Source organism: Cloeon dipterum, chromosome 1 (assembly GCF_949628265.1).
Source record: "Cloeon dipterum chromosome 1, ieCloDipt1.1, whole genome shotgun sequence".
In the NCBI taxonomy this organism is placed as follows: Eukaryota; Metazoa; Arthropoda; class Insecta; order Ephemeroptera; family Baetidae; genus Cloeon; species Cloeon dipterum.
In genome coordinates, this window is record NC_088786.1 from 7,622,099 (window position 1) to 7,639,329 (window position 17,231).

The 17,231-nt window shown below is 39.2% G+C and overlaps 6 protein-coding genes across 6 annotated transcripts; 3 read left to right on the forward strand and 3 right to left on the reverse strand.

Moving 5' to 3' along the window:
* The first annotated feature begins 79 nt into the window (after positions 1-79).
* Ts (Thymidylate synthase) lies at positions 80-2,339 on the forward strand. Its single transcript, XM_065496914.1, has 4 exons — positions 80-319; positions 376-555; positions 1,074-1,423; positions 1,924-2,339. Exons 1-4 carry the CDS (start codon positions 160-162, stop codon positions 2,131-2,133), a joined length of 900 nt encoding a protein of 299 aa, XP_065352986.1. The 5' UTR covers positions 80-159; the 3' UTR covers positions 2,134-2,339.
* On the reverse strand, positions 2,184-7,082 carry LOC135947921 (protein ILRUN). The gene is made up of 5 exons (XM_065496915.1): positions 6,759-7,082; positions 6,515-6,634; positions 6,196-6,428; positions 4,832-4,992; positions 2,184-3,101 (listed from the first exon to the last, which is right to left on the reverse strand). The coding sequence occupies exons 1-5, from the start codon at positions 6,908-6,910 to the stop codon at positions 3,051-3,053; spliced, it is 717 nt and encodes a 238-aa protein (XP_065352987.1). The 5' UTR covers positions 6,911-7,082; the 3' UTR covers positions 2,184-3,050.
* A 454-nt stretch (positions 7,083-7,536) lies between these two features.
* Positions 7,537-11,451, forward strand: LOC135947916 (defective pharyngeal development protein 4-like). Its single transcript, XM_065496911.1, has 6 exons — positions 7,537-8,153; positions 8,301-8,472; positions 10,049-10,211; positions 10,270-10,404; positions 10,459-10,600; positions 10,943-11,451. The coding sequence occupies exons 1-6, from the start codon at positions 7,733-7,735 to the stop codon at positions 11,110-11,112; spliced, it is 1,203 nt and encodes a 400-aa protein (XP_065352983.1). The 5' UTR covers positions 7,537-7,732; the 3' UTR covers positions 11,113-11,451.
* A 20-nt stretch (positions 11,452-11,471) lies between these two features.
* On the reverse strand, positions 11,472-12,944 carry EMC10 (ER membrane protein complex subunit 10). Its single transcript, XM_065496917.1, has 5 exons — positions 12,734-12,944; positions 12,441-12,623; positions 12,117-12,385; positions 11,764-11,860; positions 11,472-11,702 (listed from the first exon to the last, which is right to left on the reverse strand). The coding sequence occupies exons 1-5, from the start codon at positions 12,803-12,805 to the stop codon at positions 11,610-11,612; spliced, it is 714 nt and encodes a 237-aa protein (XP_065352989.1). The 5' UTR covers positions 12,806-12,944; the 3' UTR covers positions 11,472-11,609.
* A 241-nt stretch (positions 12,945-13,185) lies between these two features.
* Taldo (transaldolase) lies at positions 13,186-15,973 on the reverse strand. Its single transcript, XM_065496913.1, has 7 exons — positions 15,789-15,973; positions 14,637-14,760; positions 14,395-14,502; positions 14,204-14,335; positions 14,027-14,152; positions 13,620-13,867; positions 13,186-13,560 (listed from the first exon to the last, which is right to left on the reverse strand). The coding sequence occupies exons 1-7, from the start codon at positions 15,889-15,891 to the stop codon at positions 13,400-13,402; spliced, it is 1,002 nt and encodes a 333-aa protein (XP_065352985.1). The 5' UTR covers positions 15,892-15,973; the 3' UTR covers positions 13,186-13,399.
* Positions 15,974-16,290: 317 nt separating this feature from the next.
* LOC135934809 (cytoplasmic dynein 2 heavy chain 1-like) lies at positions 16,291-17,197 on the forward strand. Its single transcript, XM_065476798.1, has 3 exons — positions 16,291-16,421; positions 16,710-17,029; positions 17,093-17,197. The coding sequence occupies exons 1-3, from the start codon at positions 16,373-16,375 to the stop codon at positions 17,195-17,197; spliced, it is 474 nt and encodes a 157-aa protein (XP_065332870.1). The 5' UTR covers positions 16,291-16,372.
* The last annotated feature ends 34 nt before the right edge of the window (positions 17,198-17,231 follow it).

Here is a 17,231-nt window from a genome sequence, read left to right on the forward strand (position 1 = left end):
AGAACTGTCTGGAACTCGCTTCTTAACTTCTCATTGGTTCATGACAGGACTCGTGCTGCGTGCTGGACGTGTTCTGTTTTCGCGCGTAAACCCGAGTACTGTGATTACCGGTGTTTCAATTCATACTTTTTGCCCGAGCAACAAGTGTCTTTCGGAGACATGAACGGACACATCACTGACAATGAAGAGCCGCATGATGAGCTGCAGTACCTGAATCAGTTGAGACATATCATCCAGAAGGGCAGCAAGAAGGGCGACCGAACTGGGGTAGGCACCCTCTCCGTTTTTGGCACCCAGGCCAGATACAGTCTCAGAGATGGTTGTTTTTTTAGCCGGAATTTGTTTGAAACTCATATTGATGGGGTTTTTTGACAGGAACATTCCCATTATTGACAACGAAGAAAGTGTTCTGGAGAGGTGTCGCAGAGGAGTTGCTGTGGTTCATCAAAGGGTCGACGAACGCGAAGGAGCTCAGCGACAAGGGTGTCCGAATCTGGGACAAAAATGGGTCTAAAGAGTTCCTCGAAGCCCAAGGACTTTGCAACAGAGAAGAAGGTATATACATTTTTATGTATAGAGTCAATTTAATCTGCTTTCAGATTAAATTTTCATTCATCTCTTAATCTTTTTACCAGGGTTCAAATGATCTTCATATTTTTTTTCGCTCTGAATTTGAGCCCAGCCATTTAATTTATTTATAAATTTTGATGATATCCTAAGGGAATTGAATAAGATCTTTAATATTTTCAAGATTTAACCCTAAAAAAATAGAAATGATTTGTCAAGTTCAGTTTTTAAAGGCTTTAATGTGGCAAGAAATGGGCTAGCTACGAGTGGAATCCTGTGTTCAGACCAGTGACCAATAATTCCAAGGCTTCATTTAGTAATATTGTAGGTTGAAAAACGCTTTCTATCTTCAAAGTTTTCTTAACCTAAATTTAATCCCTTGAAATTAACGAATAAAATCACAAAATTGCCTAAAATGTGTTAAGTTAAAGGGTGGCTGTCAAAATTACGATCAACTACATGGGTCGTTTGCTGTATTTTTTATCCTAGAAATTCCCTTTTTGTAGGCGACTTGGGCCCCGTGTACGGCTTCCAGTGGCGGCACTTTGGTGCAGAGTACCAAGACATGCACTCGGACTACAAGGGAAAAGGCGTGGACCAGCTGAAGCAGGTGATCGAGACGCTGAAGACAAATCCAAACGACAGGCGTATCTTGCTCTGCGCCTGGAACCCTGTGGACCTGCCCAAGATGGCTTTGCCTCCTTGTCACTGCCTCGTCCAGTTCTATGTCTCAGAGGAGAAGTATCTGTCCTGCCAACTGTACCAAAGATCTGCCGACATGGGTCTCGGCGTTCCTTTCAACATCGCCAGTTACGCTCTCCTCACTTACATGATCGCTCACGTCACAGGCTTGGAGGTAAGAAAAACGGTCTGATTGACTATCAAAAATAGAATGACTGACACGGTCTCTTTTACTCGATAAAATTAATTTGGAGTTGAGTAACTGCCTGTAAATTGGAGTTTAAGGCGATTTTTAAAAGGGAGTAATATACCAAAATTCAGAAATTGTTTTATTTTTTTAAGTTGTGATTAGTTTGCTAGATGTAAGCTATTGACATGTTTATACATAAAAAATTCCCCTTTAATATAGGTTTTGATAGAGTGATTTATTTGGTACTTTTTAAAGCAAAACTCACCAATTTTTCTAAGCTTGCTAAAATTTACGCAAAACGTGATAATTTACCAGCATTTTTATTCACTTATTATTCTCGTTTTTTTCTGATTCTGGAAATTTGCAGGGAATAAATTTGTTGATTTACGAAATTAATTGAGATTTTACACTTGCAAGTTATTTATTTGAAATTTGGCTGATAATAGGAAAATACCCACTGCATTTTAAAACAATAAATTTTCCAGCCGTATGAGTTTGTCCACACTCTTGGCGACGCGCACGTCTACCTGAACCACGTTGAGGCGTTGAAGGAGCAAATTCAACGATTGCCTAGACCATTCCCAAAATTCCGATTCAGACGGCAAGTCGCGGAAATTGAGGATTTCAAAATGGAAGACTTTGAGATCACTGGCTACAACCCGCATGAGAAAATCACCCTAGACATGGCGGTGTAGAAGTAATTTCTAAAATTACTCTGGTGTTTGCTAAAATTGAAACTCATTGATGGATCTGCACTACATTATGATTGTATTTAAAGTTGATAAGTATTAACTTCATCGGTTGAGCTTTTACAACCCATATCGATACGAAATATGGAAACAATATTTTCTAGAAGGCATATATTGAGTAGAAATAAAGCAAGATATAATTTCTGTACAAATTTGGTTTAAAGTATAATCAATCCCATGATTAGGTCGACTCGGATTAAGTAAACATTTTGAAGGATTATCGTGAAATATCGCTGAGATCGGTGAGCCTAAAATGGGGTTTATAAATTGGAGGGATCAGCAATTCAGCAGTGCTTTAGCACAGCTAGGTCGATTGGTTCTCAAAGTGAGTGTGAATCAATTTCATGGACCCCATTCAAGCAGTAAGAGTTACATAAGTATATTACGAATATTCCAAACCCGAATTTGGTTATAATTTTTAATCATCACCTGTTCACCGAATTATAACAATCTTTCCTGCGGGTCAAGCAAAAAATGGAATAACGCAAAACGAACATTTAAACGATAGAGGCGAGTTGAAAAAGCATCAAACCAATAGACAAAATTGGGGTCAAATTAGACTTCACCGGGGAGTTAAAAATGCAATGGAAAGAGGCGTTTATGCAAAACTTGATTGCTTTGGAGGTGCTTGGACTTGATGAAATCCAAAGTTTTTAACAATTTGTGACACAATTGAAATATTGCTAGCCTTCTCAACCTACCAAGCTACGCTCTAAATTAATCATATCACTTTGCAGGCTGATTTGTACAACTCTCCACAATTTCATCGACTACACCAGCTCTATATTTGTAAATATATTCCAAAATGCATTCACGTTCCAATCATACACCCTCACTCACGCACTCTGCATCAGCCTTGCAGGTTAGCACATTCGGTGCGGGCTGTCGCCTGGGTCCTGCGGAGGCACCGAGTCCTGAAACCAAACACATGAATCGTCAGTTACCGAGTTTAAAGCATGGTTTTCAGAAAGAAATCTGTTTTTCATTTGTTCTATAAACGGAACTTGCTTGACTTCTAAGCAATGATTGACAAACAGCTTGAGGTTCATATTTGTTTAGGAATTAAGCAGTTTTGTTGCTCTTTTCAACTGTACGGAAGCAATGTTTACTTTGGCGGTGATTAATTTAATTTGAGCACTTAAAACGATGTGAGCTGTTTCAACAGGAGCTATTTTTAAATAGTGTAAGTGGGTAATTGAGCTTGGTCTAATTAAATCCTAATATAACACTGAAATTGGTTTAAAACCCAGTTTTGAAGCTTGTTTTTTATTCTATGCCATGAAGAGTTGTTGTTAGTATACTCAGACTTAAATTAAAAGGACAAATCGGTTTATCATCCTTATTGTAGAAAATGTCAAAATTAACTAATGGCTCTGCTCTGAACGGAAATTAATTCTGGATGGTCAGCTTTTAGTTAGTTTTTAAAGGAAAAATTATATTAAACGTTATCGTACTTTACAGCAGCCGAGTCGGCCCCGCAGGCCTCACCAGCAGTTCTTTACCTCCAAAACAAAATTCATCACAGCGACCGTCAAAACGTTTGGCTTTTCTGATTTTTGAGTAGAACCAAAAAGATTATGCGTGTAGCAAAAGCTCGTCAACCCTGCTGAGATCCTCCCTGTGGTGTTTTAACCCTCCCTTACAAAAATTTCATAGCATAAAGAGCCCTCCTCTCAATTTTAATGAAAAGCTGTTTGAATGAGTGAAATTCTGCTTTTCTAACAAGAGAATTCACGAAGAAAAAATCCTTTGTACCTTTCAGCTGGCCTATTAAAAAGGATTTCAGGCAGAATGCATCAGATATCTTTCCCAATGATGTCTTATTTAAAAACGGTAAAAGAGAAATACATTCGCAGGTAATTTATGAAATTTACAAATTGAAGTCAACAAATTGAATTGCTGAGCTCTGCGAAAACATGTCATTATATTTTATCTTCCAAGATATACCTATTAAATTTCAATTTTGGCACAAAAAAATCTATTAAAACTCTATTGATCTCGAATCAAAATTATTTCTTTAGAATTTTTCATTCTAAGATATCTTAAAACAATACATTAAGTAAAACTCAATAGCTCTACTCTGTGTGGAAAATTAAAGATTAAACCTAAGGATATTTCTTTCTTAATTTGTTTGAAAGCTGTATTGTCTGTTTTAAGTTTTTAACATATTTAACATAACCTAATTTGTTCGGAAATAATCAAAACTGTCATATAAACCTACCGTCATAGATTTCGTCTAGTTTGACTTGTAATTTTAGTGGAAAATATGATACTGAATTGAATAAAATTTAGTTTTAAGAGTTTTGTAGCTGCTTACGCATTCTTCAATTGAATGAAATGTGTTAGCGTCATGTCTCACGGTCGCAGTGATAAAAACCTTGTGTTGCAAATAGAATATTAGCTGTGATTTATCACGCAAAAATTAATTTTACCGCGTCTCAAGGTCTCATAACCTATACTGAGACGATGTTCCGAAATACAGTTACTCAGCTCTATAAATTAAATCAAAAACCAATTTTCAATGCTCTGGGCAAATTATTTTCTGTACCAAGCCATGCAAAATTGATAAAACAATTTTTCCGTAATCTCTTTTAACTCGCTAAGTATTGAATTGTAAATGAAAAAGAAAAAAAACGATTCTTACTTGAAAGAGAGGTTGACTAGGCTGGCTGGAGTGCAGGGGGGAGAAGGGGTTGGGCGCCTCGACCCTCGGTGCTGGCGCGCCTAGGTCAGAGAAGTGGGTCATTTGCTGCGTCAGGGCGAGCGTTCCTCCATCGGCAACCGTGATCACCACCCATATCGTGTCTGAAAAAAAGGTATTAAGTATTAATTAAATCGAAATCGAATTGTAGAAATTCAATGTTTTATTTTCAATACAAAGTAGCAATTTACTTGAGTTCATATAGAGATAACCGTCTGATATCGTTACAAGGCCACATTATCAGATATGCAATTAAAATTGTGATTGCAATGGAACAATATGATTTTATTTGATGTTATATTGTAATCATATGCAGAGTGGACAATTAAAAAAAGATTTTAAATCAACTACGCAGTGGTATAGATAGGATCTCCAAAATTTAAAATTAAATGCGAAGTGATTTAAAAAAAATGTGATAAGTCTGTACCTCATAAAGAGAAAGAGAATATTATATGTTTTAAGCGTAAAAAAATTTTTAAATTGTTTTATCAAAAAATTCCCTGCATAAGAAAATAGTGAAAATATTGTTACAATCAATTGTAAGTTGAAGCAATGGCAAAATTGGCTAAAACGTAATTTTTATTTTTATTTATTTAAAGCGAGATGAATGCAATCTCTTCAAGTCAATTTGTATTTCCAACTTAGGATTTTGGAAATTGGTCTGCTTTTCATTGCAGCTTTAACAAGTAACCTAAAAAATATGTTCCCATCTGTTTGTCACTTATTTTCTAATTTTGAATCCGTTCTCTACTTCTTAAAATTTCAATAGTTCAAAAAAAACATTTGATCACTTTTTTAATTTTTAGAAAGAAATTAGTAAAAGTTGACTTGTAGAAACAAACCTACGGTGCAAACTCCGTGTAGTAAGCAACTTGGAGATTCAAACGTACAAATATTCAATTTCTTTTGCTTATATTTTCGAGAATTTCTACCTAATCACCTCCAAATGACAGATAATAATTCCAAAGGGAGTAAGGAAAAATGACAAAAATATTTATGAACAACCAGATGAATATTTGGAGCGAAATGTGAAAATTTAAAATTAAAAATGCAGCTCTGGTTGGACTAAAATTTAGTGCCTAATTTCCAATCACCATGCCTTTCTTTTTGAATTAAATTTAATTAAATCTGATAGTACTGCACATGAGTAGGAGTGCAATAATATTATTTGCAGTTATTACAATCACGTATGGCTTGTTGTGCAATTAGCAAGAGTGGTATTAATAGCATTGGATCTGATTTCCGCCCAGCTCAGATCTCCGTGTCATGCAATAGTGAATTATTATTTTCAATGCCAAACAAATTACCTCCGAAGAACGATCCGTTGGGGGTGCAGGCCCTCCAGTTACTGTGGTAGGTGTTGCAGGTGTGTGGGCTGACCAGTTCGACGCTGATGGCGGTTTCCTCCCCTGGCGTCAGGGCGGGCAGCATCAGCTTCTCGCTGACGTCGCCCCACGCCTCGCCAAAGGTTTGTCTCAGGAAGCAGCCCTCGGGCCAGGTCATGTCTCCGTTGTTGCGTAGCCTCCACGTCTTGGTGAATCTGCCCGATACGCATGTTAATTTTCAAGGTTGGAGTAATAATCATAATGGGCCGTGCGCATTTATGAAGAGAGCACAGCTGTTCACCTTGTGCACGGCGGAACGCTTTCGCCATCGCCTATTGTCGCGTCTTTGACCAAAAACATGGACGGCAGGTTGTTGGCTGCCTCGTAGTCGAAATATGAGCCGATGGCAGCCTGCAGATTCCTGAAACACGCGAGACCCAATTTAAAACGCACCAATTACGCAAGGTCATTTTTAAATGTGTGTCATCGCTCCGTGATCTTCCCGAAAGCGAAATTCGCGTTATGAATCTGGCCACAAGCCTCACCAGTTGTTCATGTCGAGGAAGAAGGCCGCGGCCGTCTGGCTCAGGTTGCCCACCAGCTTCTGCAGCTGCGAAATCAGGATGTCCTTATCCGTGGTGCCCATGCAGCTGAACTGCTGCAGCAAGTCCTGGTCCACATCTCCGTCCACCTCCATTGCCAATTTCTCGTCTGCTTACCCTTGATAAGAATTTCCCTCGCTGCTAACTCTATTATTTCGAGTCAACAACAAAGCAGCCTTATCGGACCAACACAAACTTTAAAAAGTCAACTAGCAACGAAAGTGCGACTGAATGGGAATGTGCAAACCAGTACTTTTACACTCCTCACAGATGACAAACACAAACTGCGTGCGCATCGCGAAGTGGAACATACCAACATAACGCAAAATATTAAACCCCTAATCACCCTCGAGCTCCAGCAACACCATTAAAATTTAAAATTAAATCAGAAAATGGAGAATATTCAGAAGTGGGCCTAATTTAAAGTATTTTCCTGGGTCCATTTCGTTTGATTTCTAAAAATTTACCCTCATACGTTCAATTCAAGTAGATTTTTCTAGATGTTTTGAGTATTCTTTGAATATGAGTAGGAAAAAGAGTTAAGAACATGTAATCAAAATCTACATTACATTCTTAATTTTCTTTAAATTCTAATAACATTTTTAAATATTATAATTTCAGTGTTTTTTATCAGAGTATTTGATTTATATTGCAATCTCTTTGGATAAAATAAATTATACCAAATTTGTCTCCTCAACGCACTTACCTTGTGCTGCCAACAAAACACATTTCTTGTTTCAAATCGGTAAGCCGCGATTCTCCCGATGCAGAAGCAGTCTCGTTCTCTCCCATGAAGGCAGGTGTGCGCGCGTTTATATCTACATGCAGGGCTAGCCGACTGGAGGAGCGAATTTTGAGTCCGGAGCATTTTTCGCCGACGGTCGAATCGGCAACGGCGGTGAGTGGAGGTCGCGGCGATGAATTCCTACGTCGAGCAGCAAGAATTTACAAACAACCAGGTTGCGGCCGCGAAAAAGTTACTAACAGTAACGAAGAGTGTTGACAGCACCGCGCAGGCCGTCGACTCTATCATCTCCGAGTGTATTTCGGCCGCCGACTCGCAGGGGGTCGAACCGTTCGACGTGTTCGAGGAACTCGGCGCCGATCCAAAATCGTTTTTCGACAAGTGCGAATTCGTGCACGATGGGCCCGAGCCCACCGCAGCCGAATGGGGTGAAAAAAAATGCTACACCACCCTGGAGACGGTGCAGCACCCTGCCGCCGCGACGGCTCCGAAGGGGATGGAAGTGGCTACGGTCAAAGAGTTTGACTGGCTCATGAACTTTAAGATAGGAAAACTGCTCGACCCTCTCAAAGACGACTATGGGCCAAATGATGGTAAGTTCTACTTTGGAAAATAATATCTGGGGGTATCAGGGATAAAGTTGGATACTGATTTTAAAATATTTTCCCATCCAAAATAAATTTTGAATTTTCTCGCAGATACTAGAGAAAGACTTTTAAAGTTCTATTTTTTTTTTGCAGAAAACAGGAACATTTTTAATCTGCTGAAAGCGAAAAATTCCGAGCCAACAAAACCGGCACCCCCACCGCCCCCCGTGGGCCCGAAGCCTCCGTTCACCTACACAGAACTGATTGAACAAGCCCTGGAAGAAAAGGGAGCCCTGACTGTCTCGGGGATATACCAGTGGATATCGTAAGTGAATTAAAAAAACTATAATAGAAGTTACATTTTTTCCGTTTTAATTTTTTGTCATAGCAAAGACAGGGACAAGACAAAAGTAATGCCAGTTGTGGTGTATTGATTCCGTGCAGGCTTGCAATCCTTATTTTGGTGTGATTTGCGCAAAACGAGGTCCCTTTAAAGACACGCTCGACCGGGTCAATAGACGGTGCCTGTTCCTCGGATGGTACCGCGCGCACATGGGGGTGTTCGTGCTCACCCATGCAGCCCCGTCGGCACCTGCAACGCCTGCCACTGCTGCTGCCGCTGCTGCTGGGCTTGGGGGTGAATCAAAACCGGGTATTTGAACAGAGGCATAGCTCCGTACCAGGCAGTGCCGCGCCGCACACACAAACGACCGCTTCACGCACAAAATACTATGCGGGGTCCGCCGCAGCTTTTCTGTTTTTATTTTATTGTATTAAATGGCAGTCAATGGACCGATAGAGCGGCAGGGCTAATCTGCTCTAATCGCGTGTGCGCTTTTGTTCTGAGGGTGCTCCACGCCGGAAAAGGCCTTGTTTTTTTTTAAAGCATGATGCATGATTTGAACGGTGATGTTTGCAAATAAATTTCTTTGATTGCTCTTTTATTAAAAAAAAGTAAGGGCAGACGTAAAAGTTACTTCTCTCTTATATTCAGTCATGTTATTGTTTGTGGAGTCGTATATAATATAGACCGACATTGTCGGTTTTAAAGCTATACATTCAAGCTAAAACAGACAATTTTCGAAAGATGAAATAGGCAATATTTTTTTATTTAACATGACGCTTAAAAATATTTAAAAAAGGAAGTTGAGTATTACAGGTTTTCTGCAGGACTTTACGAATTACGAATCTTTCAGCCCTTGCGAGGGGAAAACTATTAAAAATAGTCAGAATTTTTCTAATTAAAAGTTCGTATTTTTTCAGATCGGGAAAAGATCAGACAAGATATTTTCTTCGAATTGTAGACTTGTCCACATTTTGCGATTTAGTTCATTTCTGCGGTCCCCAAAGTATTGGTTTATTAGGGAAAAAATTCAGTGCGAGTCGATTTAAAGAAGACTTTTCAAAACTTAAAATTATGGTTTGTAACGCTGTCTAATGAACTATACAACAAAATTGTCAGCAATTAAATAAAATTCCTTAGTCGACAACAACAAAATTCCAATTCCAACACAACACAATGCACGTTTTAAGAGATAAAAACCAACTTACTTAATTGCTTTCCCATTTAAATCTTAAATTATTTTTTCATTTTTTTATTGTCCTAGTTCGACGCGTTATTCATTTTTATTAATTATATTATTCCAAATAGGAAATCTCGAAAATAATAAAATACGGCATTCTCCATTTATAAATAAATCCTAATAACAATTACAATTTAATTTGTTATTTTATCTACGGAACACAGGTTAAAAAATCTTAAAATTTTTTAGTTCTACAAATTATTATCTTTGCAAATGGCAACAGCAATGGTTCTGTCCAATGATCATTATAAATTTTTTGATTTGAATAGACTTTCCTGATCCCCTATATTTTAAAATACAATTTTCTGAATTTCTCAGTCAGCATTTCCCCTACTACCGTCCGAATGACGACCGCTGGAAGAACTCGGTGCGCCACAACCTGTCCATCAACCCGCACTTCAGCAAGGGAGGCAAGGCAACCAGAGGCGCCGGACACTTGTGGACAGTGGTGGCTGAGGACGAGCGTACCCGCAGCTCTTGGGTAGGCACAATATTATAATTTTAAAATCTTTTCCCCTCAATGATAGTTAAAACTGTAGAAGAGACGGCGTCTAGAGCAGTACGTAAACGACAAGCGACGCCGGGAGTCGATGACCCTGGACAACGAGACAAACCAGGCCGCAAGCCTTCTTGAGAACAGCATGGATGGAAAACTAGACGACTCATCCAAAGAGGTACTTATTATTATTTTTTGGCGGAAATTTCTGATTGTTGAGGATGGATTGCAGGGCTGGGTGACTACGCACATTATTAGTCTAGAGCAAACGGCTGAGGACATTTTGATGGGCGTGCGGCGCGAGGTGGAGGTCGAGTTTCTGACCAAAATGCCCAGGGAAGAGGCTGATGGCTCTTGCGGATCTGCTGATTCAGGTTATAAGGAAATTAATACCTTAGAATTTAACTCTCATCAGAATTTTTTTTTTAAATTTCCCGGTACAAGTACAGAATCGAAAATACATTCATTAATTTCAATGATGATTCCAGGATAATAAAAAAGAGTTTAATAAATTCAGAAGAAGTATTGAATACCGTGTGAAATTTAGAAATAACCCGGTTCTAAAGCAAACAATATTTTAGGTTTAAAACCTACTGTCGCTGACATTCTCATTAATCAATTTCATTTAAAATTCGAAGGAACCATGCATTTACAAGCTTCTAAAATGACTCTATAGCTGAAGAGAGATATTAAATTCTCGTGTAAATTTTTTTCAGACTTTTTGAACCCGATATCAAAGCATGAAGCAGTGCAGGAAAGCGGTCTGCTGACAGATGAATCGCAGCTCAATGACTTGAGTCTGAACCACGCAAACGCTGACGACTTTTTCTACGACGAGGAAATGGCCCTTCAGTACTACGAGTTGGCCCTCTCCGGCACAGCCTAACCTCCGGGAAGCAGGCCTACGCGTTCGATTTTAAAAAAGAGACCCCTTTCAAAAAGTGAACCATTCTTCCATTTGAGGGCGATTTATTTTTAGAGGGGCTGTGAAATTTGTAAAAAGCGGATAAATGTAGCTAGCTCAAAAACTATCTAGTCCAGATTTCGACTTTTTGGCAAGACTCGCGACAATTTAAACTGTAGCCATGTTCTCCGTTGTAGTTGATCCACACACATGTAACTAGAGCACCTGATTCGTTTGAATTGTTGTGTTTTGTGATAATTCCCTGAGTGTTAGTCATTTTGAATTTAGGCTAGGAAGAGGAATTTTGTACCACCAGTGAAAATAAATAATACTTTGAGAGATAACAAACAGAATGACGTTGTATTGATTCTTACCACGAGCGAATACAATTTCAAGCACTGCAATTGACTAGCTTGCTTCTTCATTTGGGTTTCGGGCCTTTCGTTTGAGAATAACTTACTGTCAGGGAATGAGAGAAATCAGCGACCACCGCCTGCATTTCCAGCAGCTCCTTCCGGATTCGCGGCCGACGAGATGAGAACAAATATCACAACTGGCACAATGTACATCCACTGGAAATGAATAAATAATTTAAATGCTGCTTTTAGGGGAATAAAAAATCCTAATAATTACATATTTAGCGAAGAAACTTCTGTTGTCCTTGGTCTCTCCTCTATCCCTCGCCTCTTTTTCCCTCTCCAGCTTCTGGATGTAGGCACTTGTGTCTGGACTGAAATTTTCCAAACATTTAACCAGGGTTTACCAAAAAGGGTGCAGAATTTTTTAGGGATTTTACTATGTCGTAAGTTCTAAACGAGCCATTTTCATGTAAAAATGTAGTTTAAATGAGCAAAAAATTGTCCATCTTTGAGCCTTTTAACTGTTATTTTTTTTCATAAATATTAGTCCATCAATTATTAGAAAAAATACGATTTGTTTTTTAAATTGGCTCTAAAAACTCCAGAAATTTTCGAAAATCCACTCACATCGGAGCTTGTTCCATGTGGGAAATGAGCACCGTCGTGTTGAACATCCGCAGGGTTTTTGCGTCAACAGTCGATCCGTCGCAGACACCCTTGGTGGTGCTTAGGCTGACGGCCATCGGGTGTCCAGAATGGTCCAAGCTGACAGTGAGGATGTCCGAGAGGCCCGATTCGTAAAGCGAGCAGCCATCCACGAATGTGAGGAAGGAGGACTTTTTCCCACTGCCAGTCGTAACTTTTGCCCTGAGCCGGTAGACTCCATTTCTCAGGGCCTAAAATAAAAAAAACATCAGGATGTAAAATTATTTATTTTTGAGGGGTTTTTACCGATATTTTGGCGGCATCTTCAGGGGCAATCACATCCTGGTCGATGTCTACAAAGCCAGACCGGATGCTTCTGATATCGATACTCCCTCTGCTCTTGAAAGCGGACTCAGGAGTGTCGTCCAACGCATGCTGCAAGTCTATGCTAAGCTGACCGTCGTAGTCGACTTCACTTTGCAAATACGACTGAAAATGCATAAAATACATCAATAAATTTTAATGAAACATGCCAAATGGGTCTAGTATTACGTGTATATGTATTTATCCTTACTTGAGAAATAAAAACAAAAACTTACGTGTCCCAAGTAAGAAGCATGCAGGAAAATCGCAATTCCAAGCAAAACACCGGGTGCGCCGAGCGAATTCATGACGAAAAATGGTCGCGATTTCAACACAAAAATGTCTCGTCTGGAGCAACTTATGTGAACAAAATCAAATTATTTCCGATGTTGGAAGTTTCAAAACAGAAACGCCAGGAACAACACCGAACATATGAGCCGAGCCACGCCCACTTTTTACTTACATTGCGGCTGCGCGTGACCAAACTATTCAGGTGCGAAATATTATTTATTATTCCTGTATGTACGTGTTATTATATTTATGTGGTTTAGTGGCACTCATTTTTGGAGCAGACCTAAATTTATTTAACACAACATGCATAATAAATAATATTTCAATCATCACTATTGAAACCATTATAATTTAACAAGTTCATTTGGGGTCGCAATTAAAGAAAAATATCTTGTAGTAAAATTCGTAAAATTCATTTCACCTTTTAATGAAAATCCAACAGGAATGTCAACCTTTAGTAGGAACTATTCTCTAATAAAATTGAGGCAGACATGCTCTCGTAGAAAAATAACAACAAATTCGATCAAATTGTTAGTGCGAAAAATGCATGATTAAGAGTGAACCGATTTCCCTCAAGAAAAGATCATGAGAACAGCAGGAATGTTTTCATTTCAATCGAGCAACTCCGTGATCAATTTCTCCAACTTTCTGGCGTCCTCTGAGAACTTGCGGATTCCGTCCGACAACTTGTCGGTGGCCATCTGGTCCTCGTTCAGCATCCAGCGGAACTGCTCCTCGCTCAACTCGATTTTCTTCTCGCTGCTGCTTTTAGCTATTTGCAAATAAATTTAGATTAAAAATTAAAATGGGTCGAGACTAGTTTAAAGTTACCTTTTTCGGAGGAGAGTTTAATGGGAACTGGTTCGTTGCTGCTGTCTAATTCTTCCAGCAGCTTTGGGCTGATGGTGAGCAGGTCGCAGCCGGCCAGGGCTTTCACCTCACCGATGTTGCGGAAGGAGGCGCCCATCACAACTGTTTTGTAGTTGAACTTCTTGTAATAATTGTAAATGCGGGTCACGGACACCACGCCAGGGTCTTCGTCCGGCTTGTAACTCTTCTTGTCAGTGTTGGCCACATACCTTAAATACGAAAATTTAATGGTTCGTGTCAATAAAGCTGTAGCATTTAATTTCGAAACTCAAACCCCAAAAATATTCTTAAAAAATTGTACTTGTGGTTCCAATTGCAAAGTTTGTACTCGTGTTTATAAATTAAATTGTAAATAAATTAATGCTTACCAGTCGAGAATTCTCCCAACGAAGGGCGAAATGAGGGTGACTCCTGCCTCGGCACAGGCCACCGCCTGGCAGAAGGAGAAGAGCAGAGTCAGGTTGCAGTGGATGCCGTGCTTTTCTTCCAACTCTCTAAATTCCAAAGATGTAAAATCAATGAAATCTCAAGAAGAAAGTGCTCACTTTGCGGCTTGGATTCCTTCCCAAGTGGAGGCGAGCTTAATCAGAATCCTCTCCTTTTCGATTCCGTGCTCCTTGTACATGCTTATCAGCTTGATGGCCTTTTTCACACTGCCGTTCTTGTCAAAACTGAGTCTAAAAGGATAAGTTGAATCATTAATTTAGCTTTCAAATTAAATTCAAGCAAAAGTTACTTGGCATCAACCTCAGTGGACACTCTGCCGGGCACGATTTTCAGGATTTCAGTTCCAAAGAGCACCAGCAGCTTGTCCATGGCCTCCTCCAGTTGCTCCTTCTCGTTCCTATTTTTGATTACATCATCAAAAAATTGTATCACAGCCTTGATTTAAGCAGTGTTTGCTTTTTGGCAATTAATTATTAAATGAGCATGCACCGATGGGCTGGAGAGATAAGTTTGACCTCCAAATGAACTCACTTGCCAGCAGATTTTCCATACTCGACAGCCTTTTCAATGAGGTGTTTGTACTGGGGCATTTTCGCGGCCAACAGGATTAGCGACGGGTTTGTCGTTGCGTCGGTTGGTTTGTACTTTTCCATCACTGAAAAAATGCAAGACAGAAGGAAATGTCAGACCAAGTACGAAATTCATCAAGCTCAGACGATAGATTTGTATTTTTGAAAATTTATTGGAGGAAAATAATATGTATATATGTAATGAGGAAATAAGGTTCAAGGTGACAAAAAGCAGAAAATTAAAAACTTTAATCAACCACTTCCGCGGCAGTTCAGTTTTCTCGGTCTGAAATAATGTATATATATTTTTTGGAGGAACTTTAAATCATATAGCTGTTATCAAACAGTTGCACTGGTAAAATGCCGGAAAATCCATATTTTCAGTGCATATTATCTCTAAAAGGATTCAGTTAAAGCCAAAATTGACCTAAACTAAAATTGAATAAACTTTTTGAAAAAGTGGCTGCAACGTTGGATTAATCTCGTCGACGAGAGGAATAAAAATCTGCCAAAAAAATGGTCTAGTAGTGCAGTAAGTTTTGGAAAAAATAAGCAAAACTTTTAATTTTAACGGTACATCATAGCTAAGTCCTTTTTGACTGTCACACAAAGAAAATAAATTTAAAATTGTTTTAGCCAACAATTCAACTAACTTCTATCTCCAGGAAACAATTATATAATAATTTTCAATTGTTTCCACTATCAATCCATTTTAAATTCCAGCCTGTTGCTTTAATGAATATGCAAATTTGCAATTTAATATCCTTCAAGTCAATGCCAAAAGCCACGAGACAAACATCCGATCAGCAAAGTACATTATTAAATTTTTACTGCAGTAAAATCATCAGATAAGGAATTCTGTCCGATTCCAGGAAACAGGCCATAAACCCAAACCGCAAAATTTCTCCTTCACATTTAACCGGCGATAGCGAAAAAAAGAGTTTCCAGTCAAATTGCACACTCATGGCAGGTAATAGCTTAACAAGTCGGTGCACCAATGGGGCTCCAGAGGCCAGCGAAAATCAAATAAAACTGTTCTTTAATTATGCATTGCGGCCACCGATAGATGCCGGCGTCAGCAGGTGCTTTGCGGAAACCGAGGTTAAGGACTTACCTTCGAAGTCGCCGCTGTCGGCCACTACGATGGTCAACTCCTTCAGCTGTGCCAGAGAGCTCGACATCTTCGACTTCTTGCTCGTTGGTTCTCCTCCAGACATAATGACCAATATATTTTTCTCGGGACTCGGCTCGCTCGATCAGTCAGCTCGGCGCAGGGTCGCTGCAGGGGGGCGGGGCGGGAGGTAGACAGCCAGACGAGCCGCTTGAAGTTTCTCTTGCGGTAAATTTCGCACCATCTGGCGAGCAACCGCAAAGCTAGAAGGGAAATTGCGTAAAGGAGTTAAAGAGGTTTATGAACTTTACAAAACAACAGAAATGCTGAGAGTAATAAAAATTAAAAAAATATTTTTTGCAAATAATGAATATTGTTGTATTTTGAAATAATATTGAATAATTGATCATGTATTTTAAAGTTTCATATAATCTCTGTTTCTAATTAGCCTGTTGTGTAATAATATGTCGTCAATTTGACTGTCATTGGCGCGAAATTGCAACGTGGAATGTCTGAGCATGGGCTTGAGCGTGGGTGCGAGTGATACGTGAAAATTCTGAAGTTTTTGCTTTTAAAGAAGATAGAAAATGGCTGTGGCTAATGATTTCAGGAAGAAATTCGTCCTCCAATGTATAGGTAAATCAAGGATAATTTTTTCGCTACTTGTAAACAACTTTCCCTAGAACAAGAAATAAATTTAATTTGGTTATTATAGATGATCTTCAATACAAAGACAAAAAAGACGCAGCTTAAATTAAAAATTTTGGGATTAATTTTGCCATTAATATTCTGCAGTAAGGGCTCCGTTATTGATCATAAAATCTAAATTAATAATTGTAGATGAATAAGAAAAATATATCTTTTGTTTTATATAATTGCCATTAATTAAATTACATCAACCGTTTTTTTAAATTTCATTTTCAGAAAATTTCTTCGACATCTCAAACATCGACGACCTCCTCCTGGACAACGCCGCCCTTGAGCGTTTCCTCAACGACCAATTTTGCACGAAATTTTGCGTGCGGCGCACCCCTGAAGCCAGCATCGACGGACACCGAATCACCTTCTCAAACGAGGTTTCCTGCAAACACAACGACCAGCTCATCGTCTTCTTCAAAACCAGGACGGAGGAGCTGACCGCGGACAATTTGCACGATGTCATCAGCACCGCCACCCTCGCCGGAGGGGCGGTCACCTCGTTTCTGCAGACGATCCAGAATATTTACATCCCAGCTATTATTCAAGTGCATATTAATTTATTGAATAAATTCTAATTTGGGTAAATTAATATAAAATTAAATTTAAAGGGTGACCACAAAGCGAGTCAGGGCATTAGAGAGGCTCTTGTGCAGCTGGAGACAAAATTGAAAGGGGAAATCCAGGAAATTGAATCTGTAGCTGGTGAGGACTGAAATTAAATCGAGTATATAGAATTATTAATAATAT

What these genes read in the sequence shown, in the direction of transcription:
- LOC135947921 (XM_065496915.1), bottom strand. Translation starts at nt 6,910, where the DNA reads ATGGAGGTGGACGGAGATGTGGACCAGGACTTGCTGCAGCAGTTCAGC. An exon ending in TTCCTCGACATGAACAACTG is followed by an intron (nt 6,635 to 6,758) that starts GTGAGGCTTGTG and finishes CGCGTGTTTCAG; the next exon opens with GAATCTGCAGGCTGCCATCG. An exon ending in CTAGTCAACCTCTCTTTCAA is followed by an intron (nt 3,102 to 4,831) that starts GTAAGAATCGTT and finishes GTTTGGTTTCAG; the next exon opens with GACTCGGTGCCTCCGCAGGA.
- LOC135934809 (XM_065476798.1), top strand. Translation starts at nt 16,373, where the DNA reads ATGGCTGTGGCTAATGATTTCAGGAAGAAATTCGTCCTCCAATGTATA. An exon ending in ATTCGTCCTCCAATGTATAG is followed by an intron (nt 16,422 to 16,709) that starts GTAAATCAAGGA and finishes TTTCATTTTCAG; the next exon opens with AAAATTTCTTCGACATCTCA. An exon ending in ACATCCCAGCTATTATTCAA is followed by an intron (nt 17,030 to 17,092) that starts GTGCATATTAAT and finishes TTAAATTTAAAG; the next exon opens with GGTGACCACAAAGCGAGTCA.
- Taldo (XM_065496913.1), bottom strand. Translation starts at nt 15,891, where the DNA reads ATGTCTGGAGGAGAACCAACGAGCAAGAAGTCGAAGATGTCGAGCTCT. An exon ending in CGACAGCGGCGACTTCGAAG is followed by an intron (nt 14,761 to 15,788) that starts GTAAGTCCTTAA and finishes GCATTTTTTCAG; the next exon opens with TGATGGAAAAGTACAAACCA. An exon ending in TCCACTGAGGTTGATGCCAA is followed by an intron (nt 14,336 to 14,394) that starts GTAACTTTTGCT and finishes TTATCCTTTTAG; the next exon opens with ACTCAGTTTTGACAAGAACG.
- EMC10 (XM_065496917.1), bottom strand. Translation starts at nt 12,805, where the DNA reads ATGAATTCGCTCGGCGCACCCGGTGTTTTGCTTGGAATTGCGATTTTC. An exon ending in AAGATGCCGCCAAAATATCG is followed by an intron (nt 12,386 to 12,440) that starts GTAAAAACCCCT and finishes TTTTTATTTTAG; the next exon opens with GCCCTGAGAAATGGAGTCTA. An exon ending in CACATGGAACAAGCTCCGAT is followed by an intron (nt 11,861 to 12,116) that starts GTGAGTGGATTT and finishes GGAAAATTTCAG; the next exon opens with TCCAGACACAAGTGCCTACA.
- LOC135947916 (XM_065496911.1), top strand. Translation starts at nt 7,733, where the DNA reads ATGAATTCCTACGTCGAGCAGCAAGAATTTACAAACAACCAGGTTGCG. An exon ending in CGACTATGGGCCAAATGATG is followed by an intron (nt 8,154 to 8,300) that starts GTAAGTTCTACT and finishes TTTTTTTTGCAG; the next exon opens with AAAACAGGAACATTTTTAAT. An exon ending in AGCGTACCCGCAGCTCTTGG is followed by an intron (nt 10,212 to 10,269) that starts GTAGGCACAATA and finishes TTAAAACTGTAG; the next exon opens with AAGAGACGGCGTCTAGAGCA.
- Ts (XM_065496914.1), top strand. Translation starts at nt 160, where the DNA reads ATGAACGGACACATCACTGACAATGAAGAGCCGCATGATGAGCTGCAG. An exon ending in CAGATACAGTCTCAGAGATG is followed by an intron (nt 320 to 375) that starts GTTGTTTTTTTA and finishes GTTTTTTGACAG; the next exon opens with GAACATTCCCATTATTGACA. An exon ending in ACTTTGCAACAGAGAAGAAG is followed by an intron (nt 556 to 1,073) that starts GTATATACATTT and finishes CCCTTTTTGTAG; the next exon opens with GCGACTTGGGCCCCGTGTAC.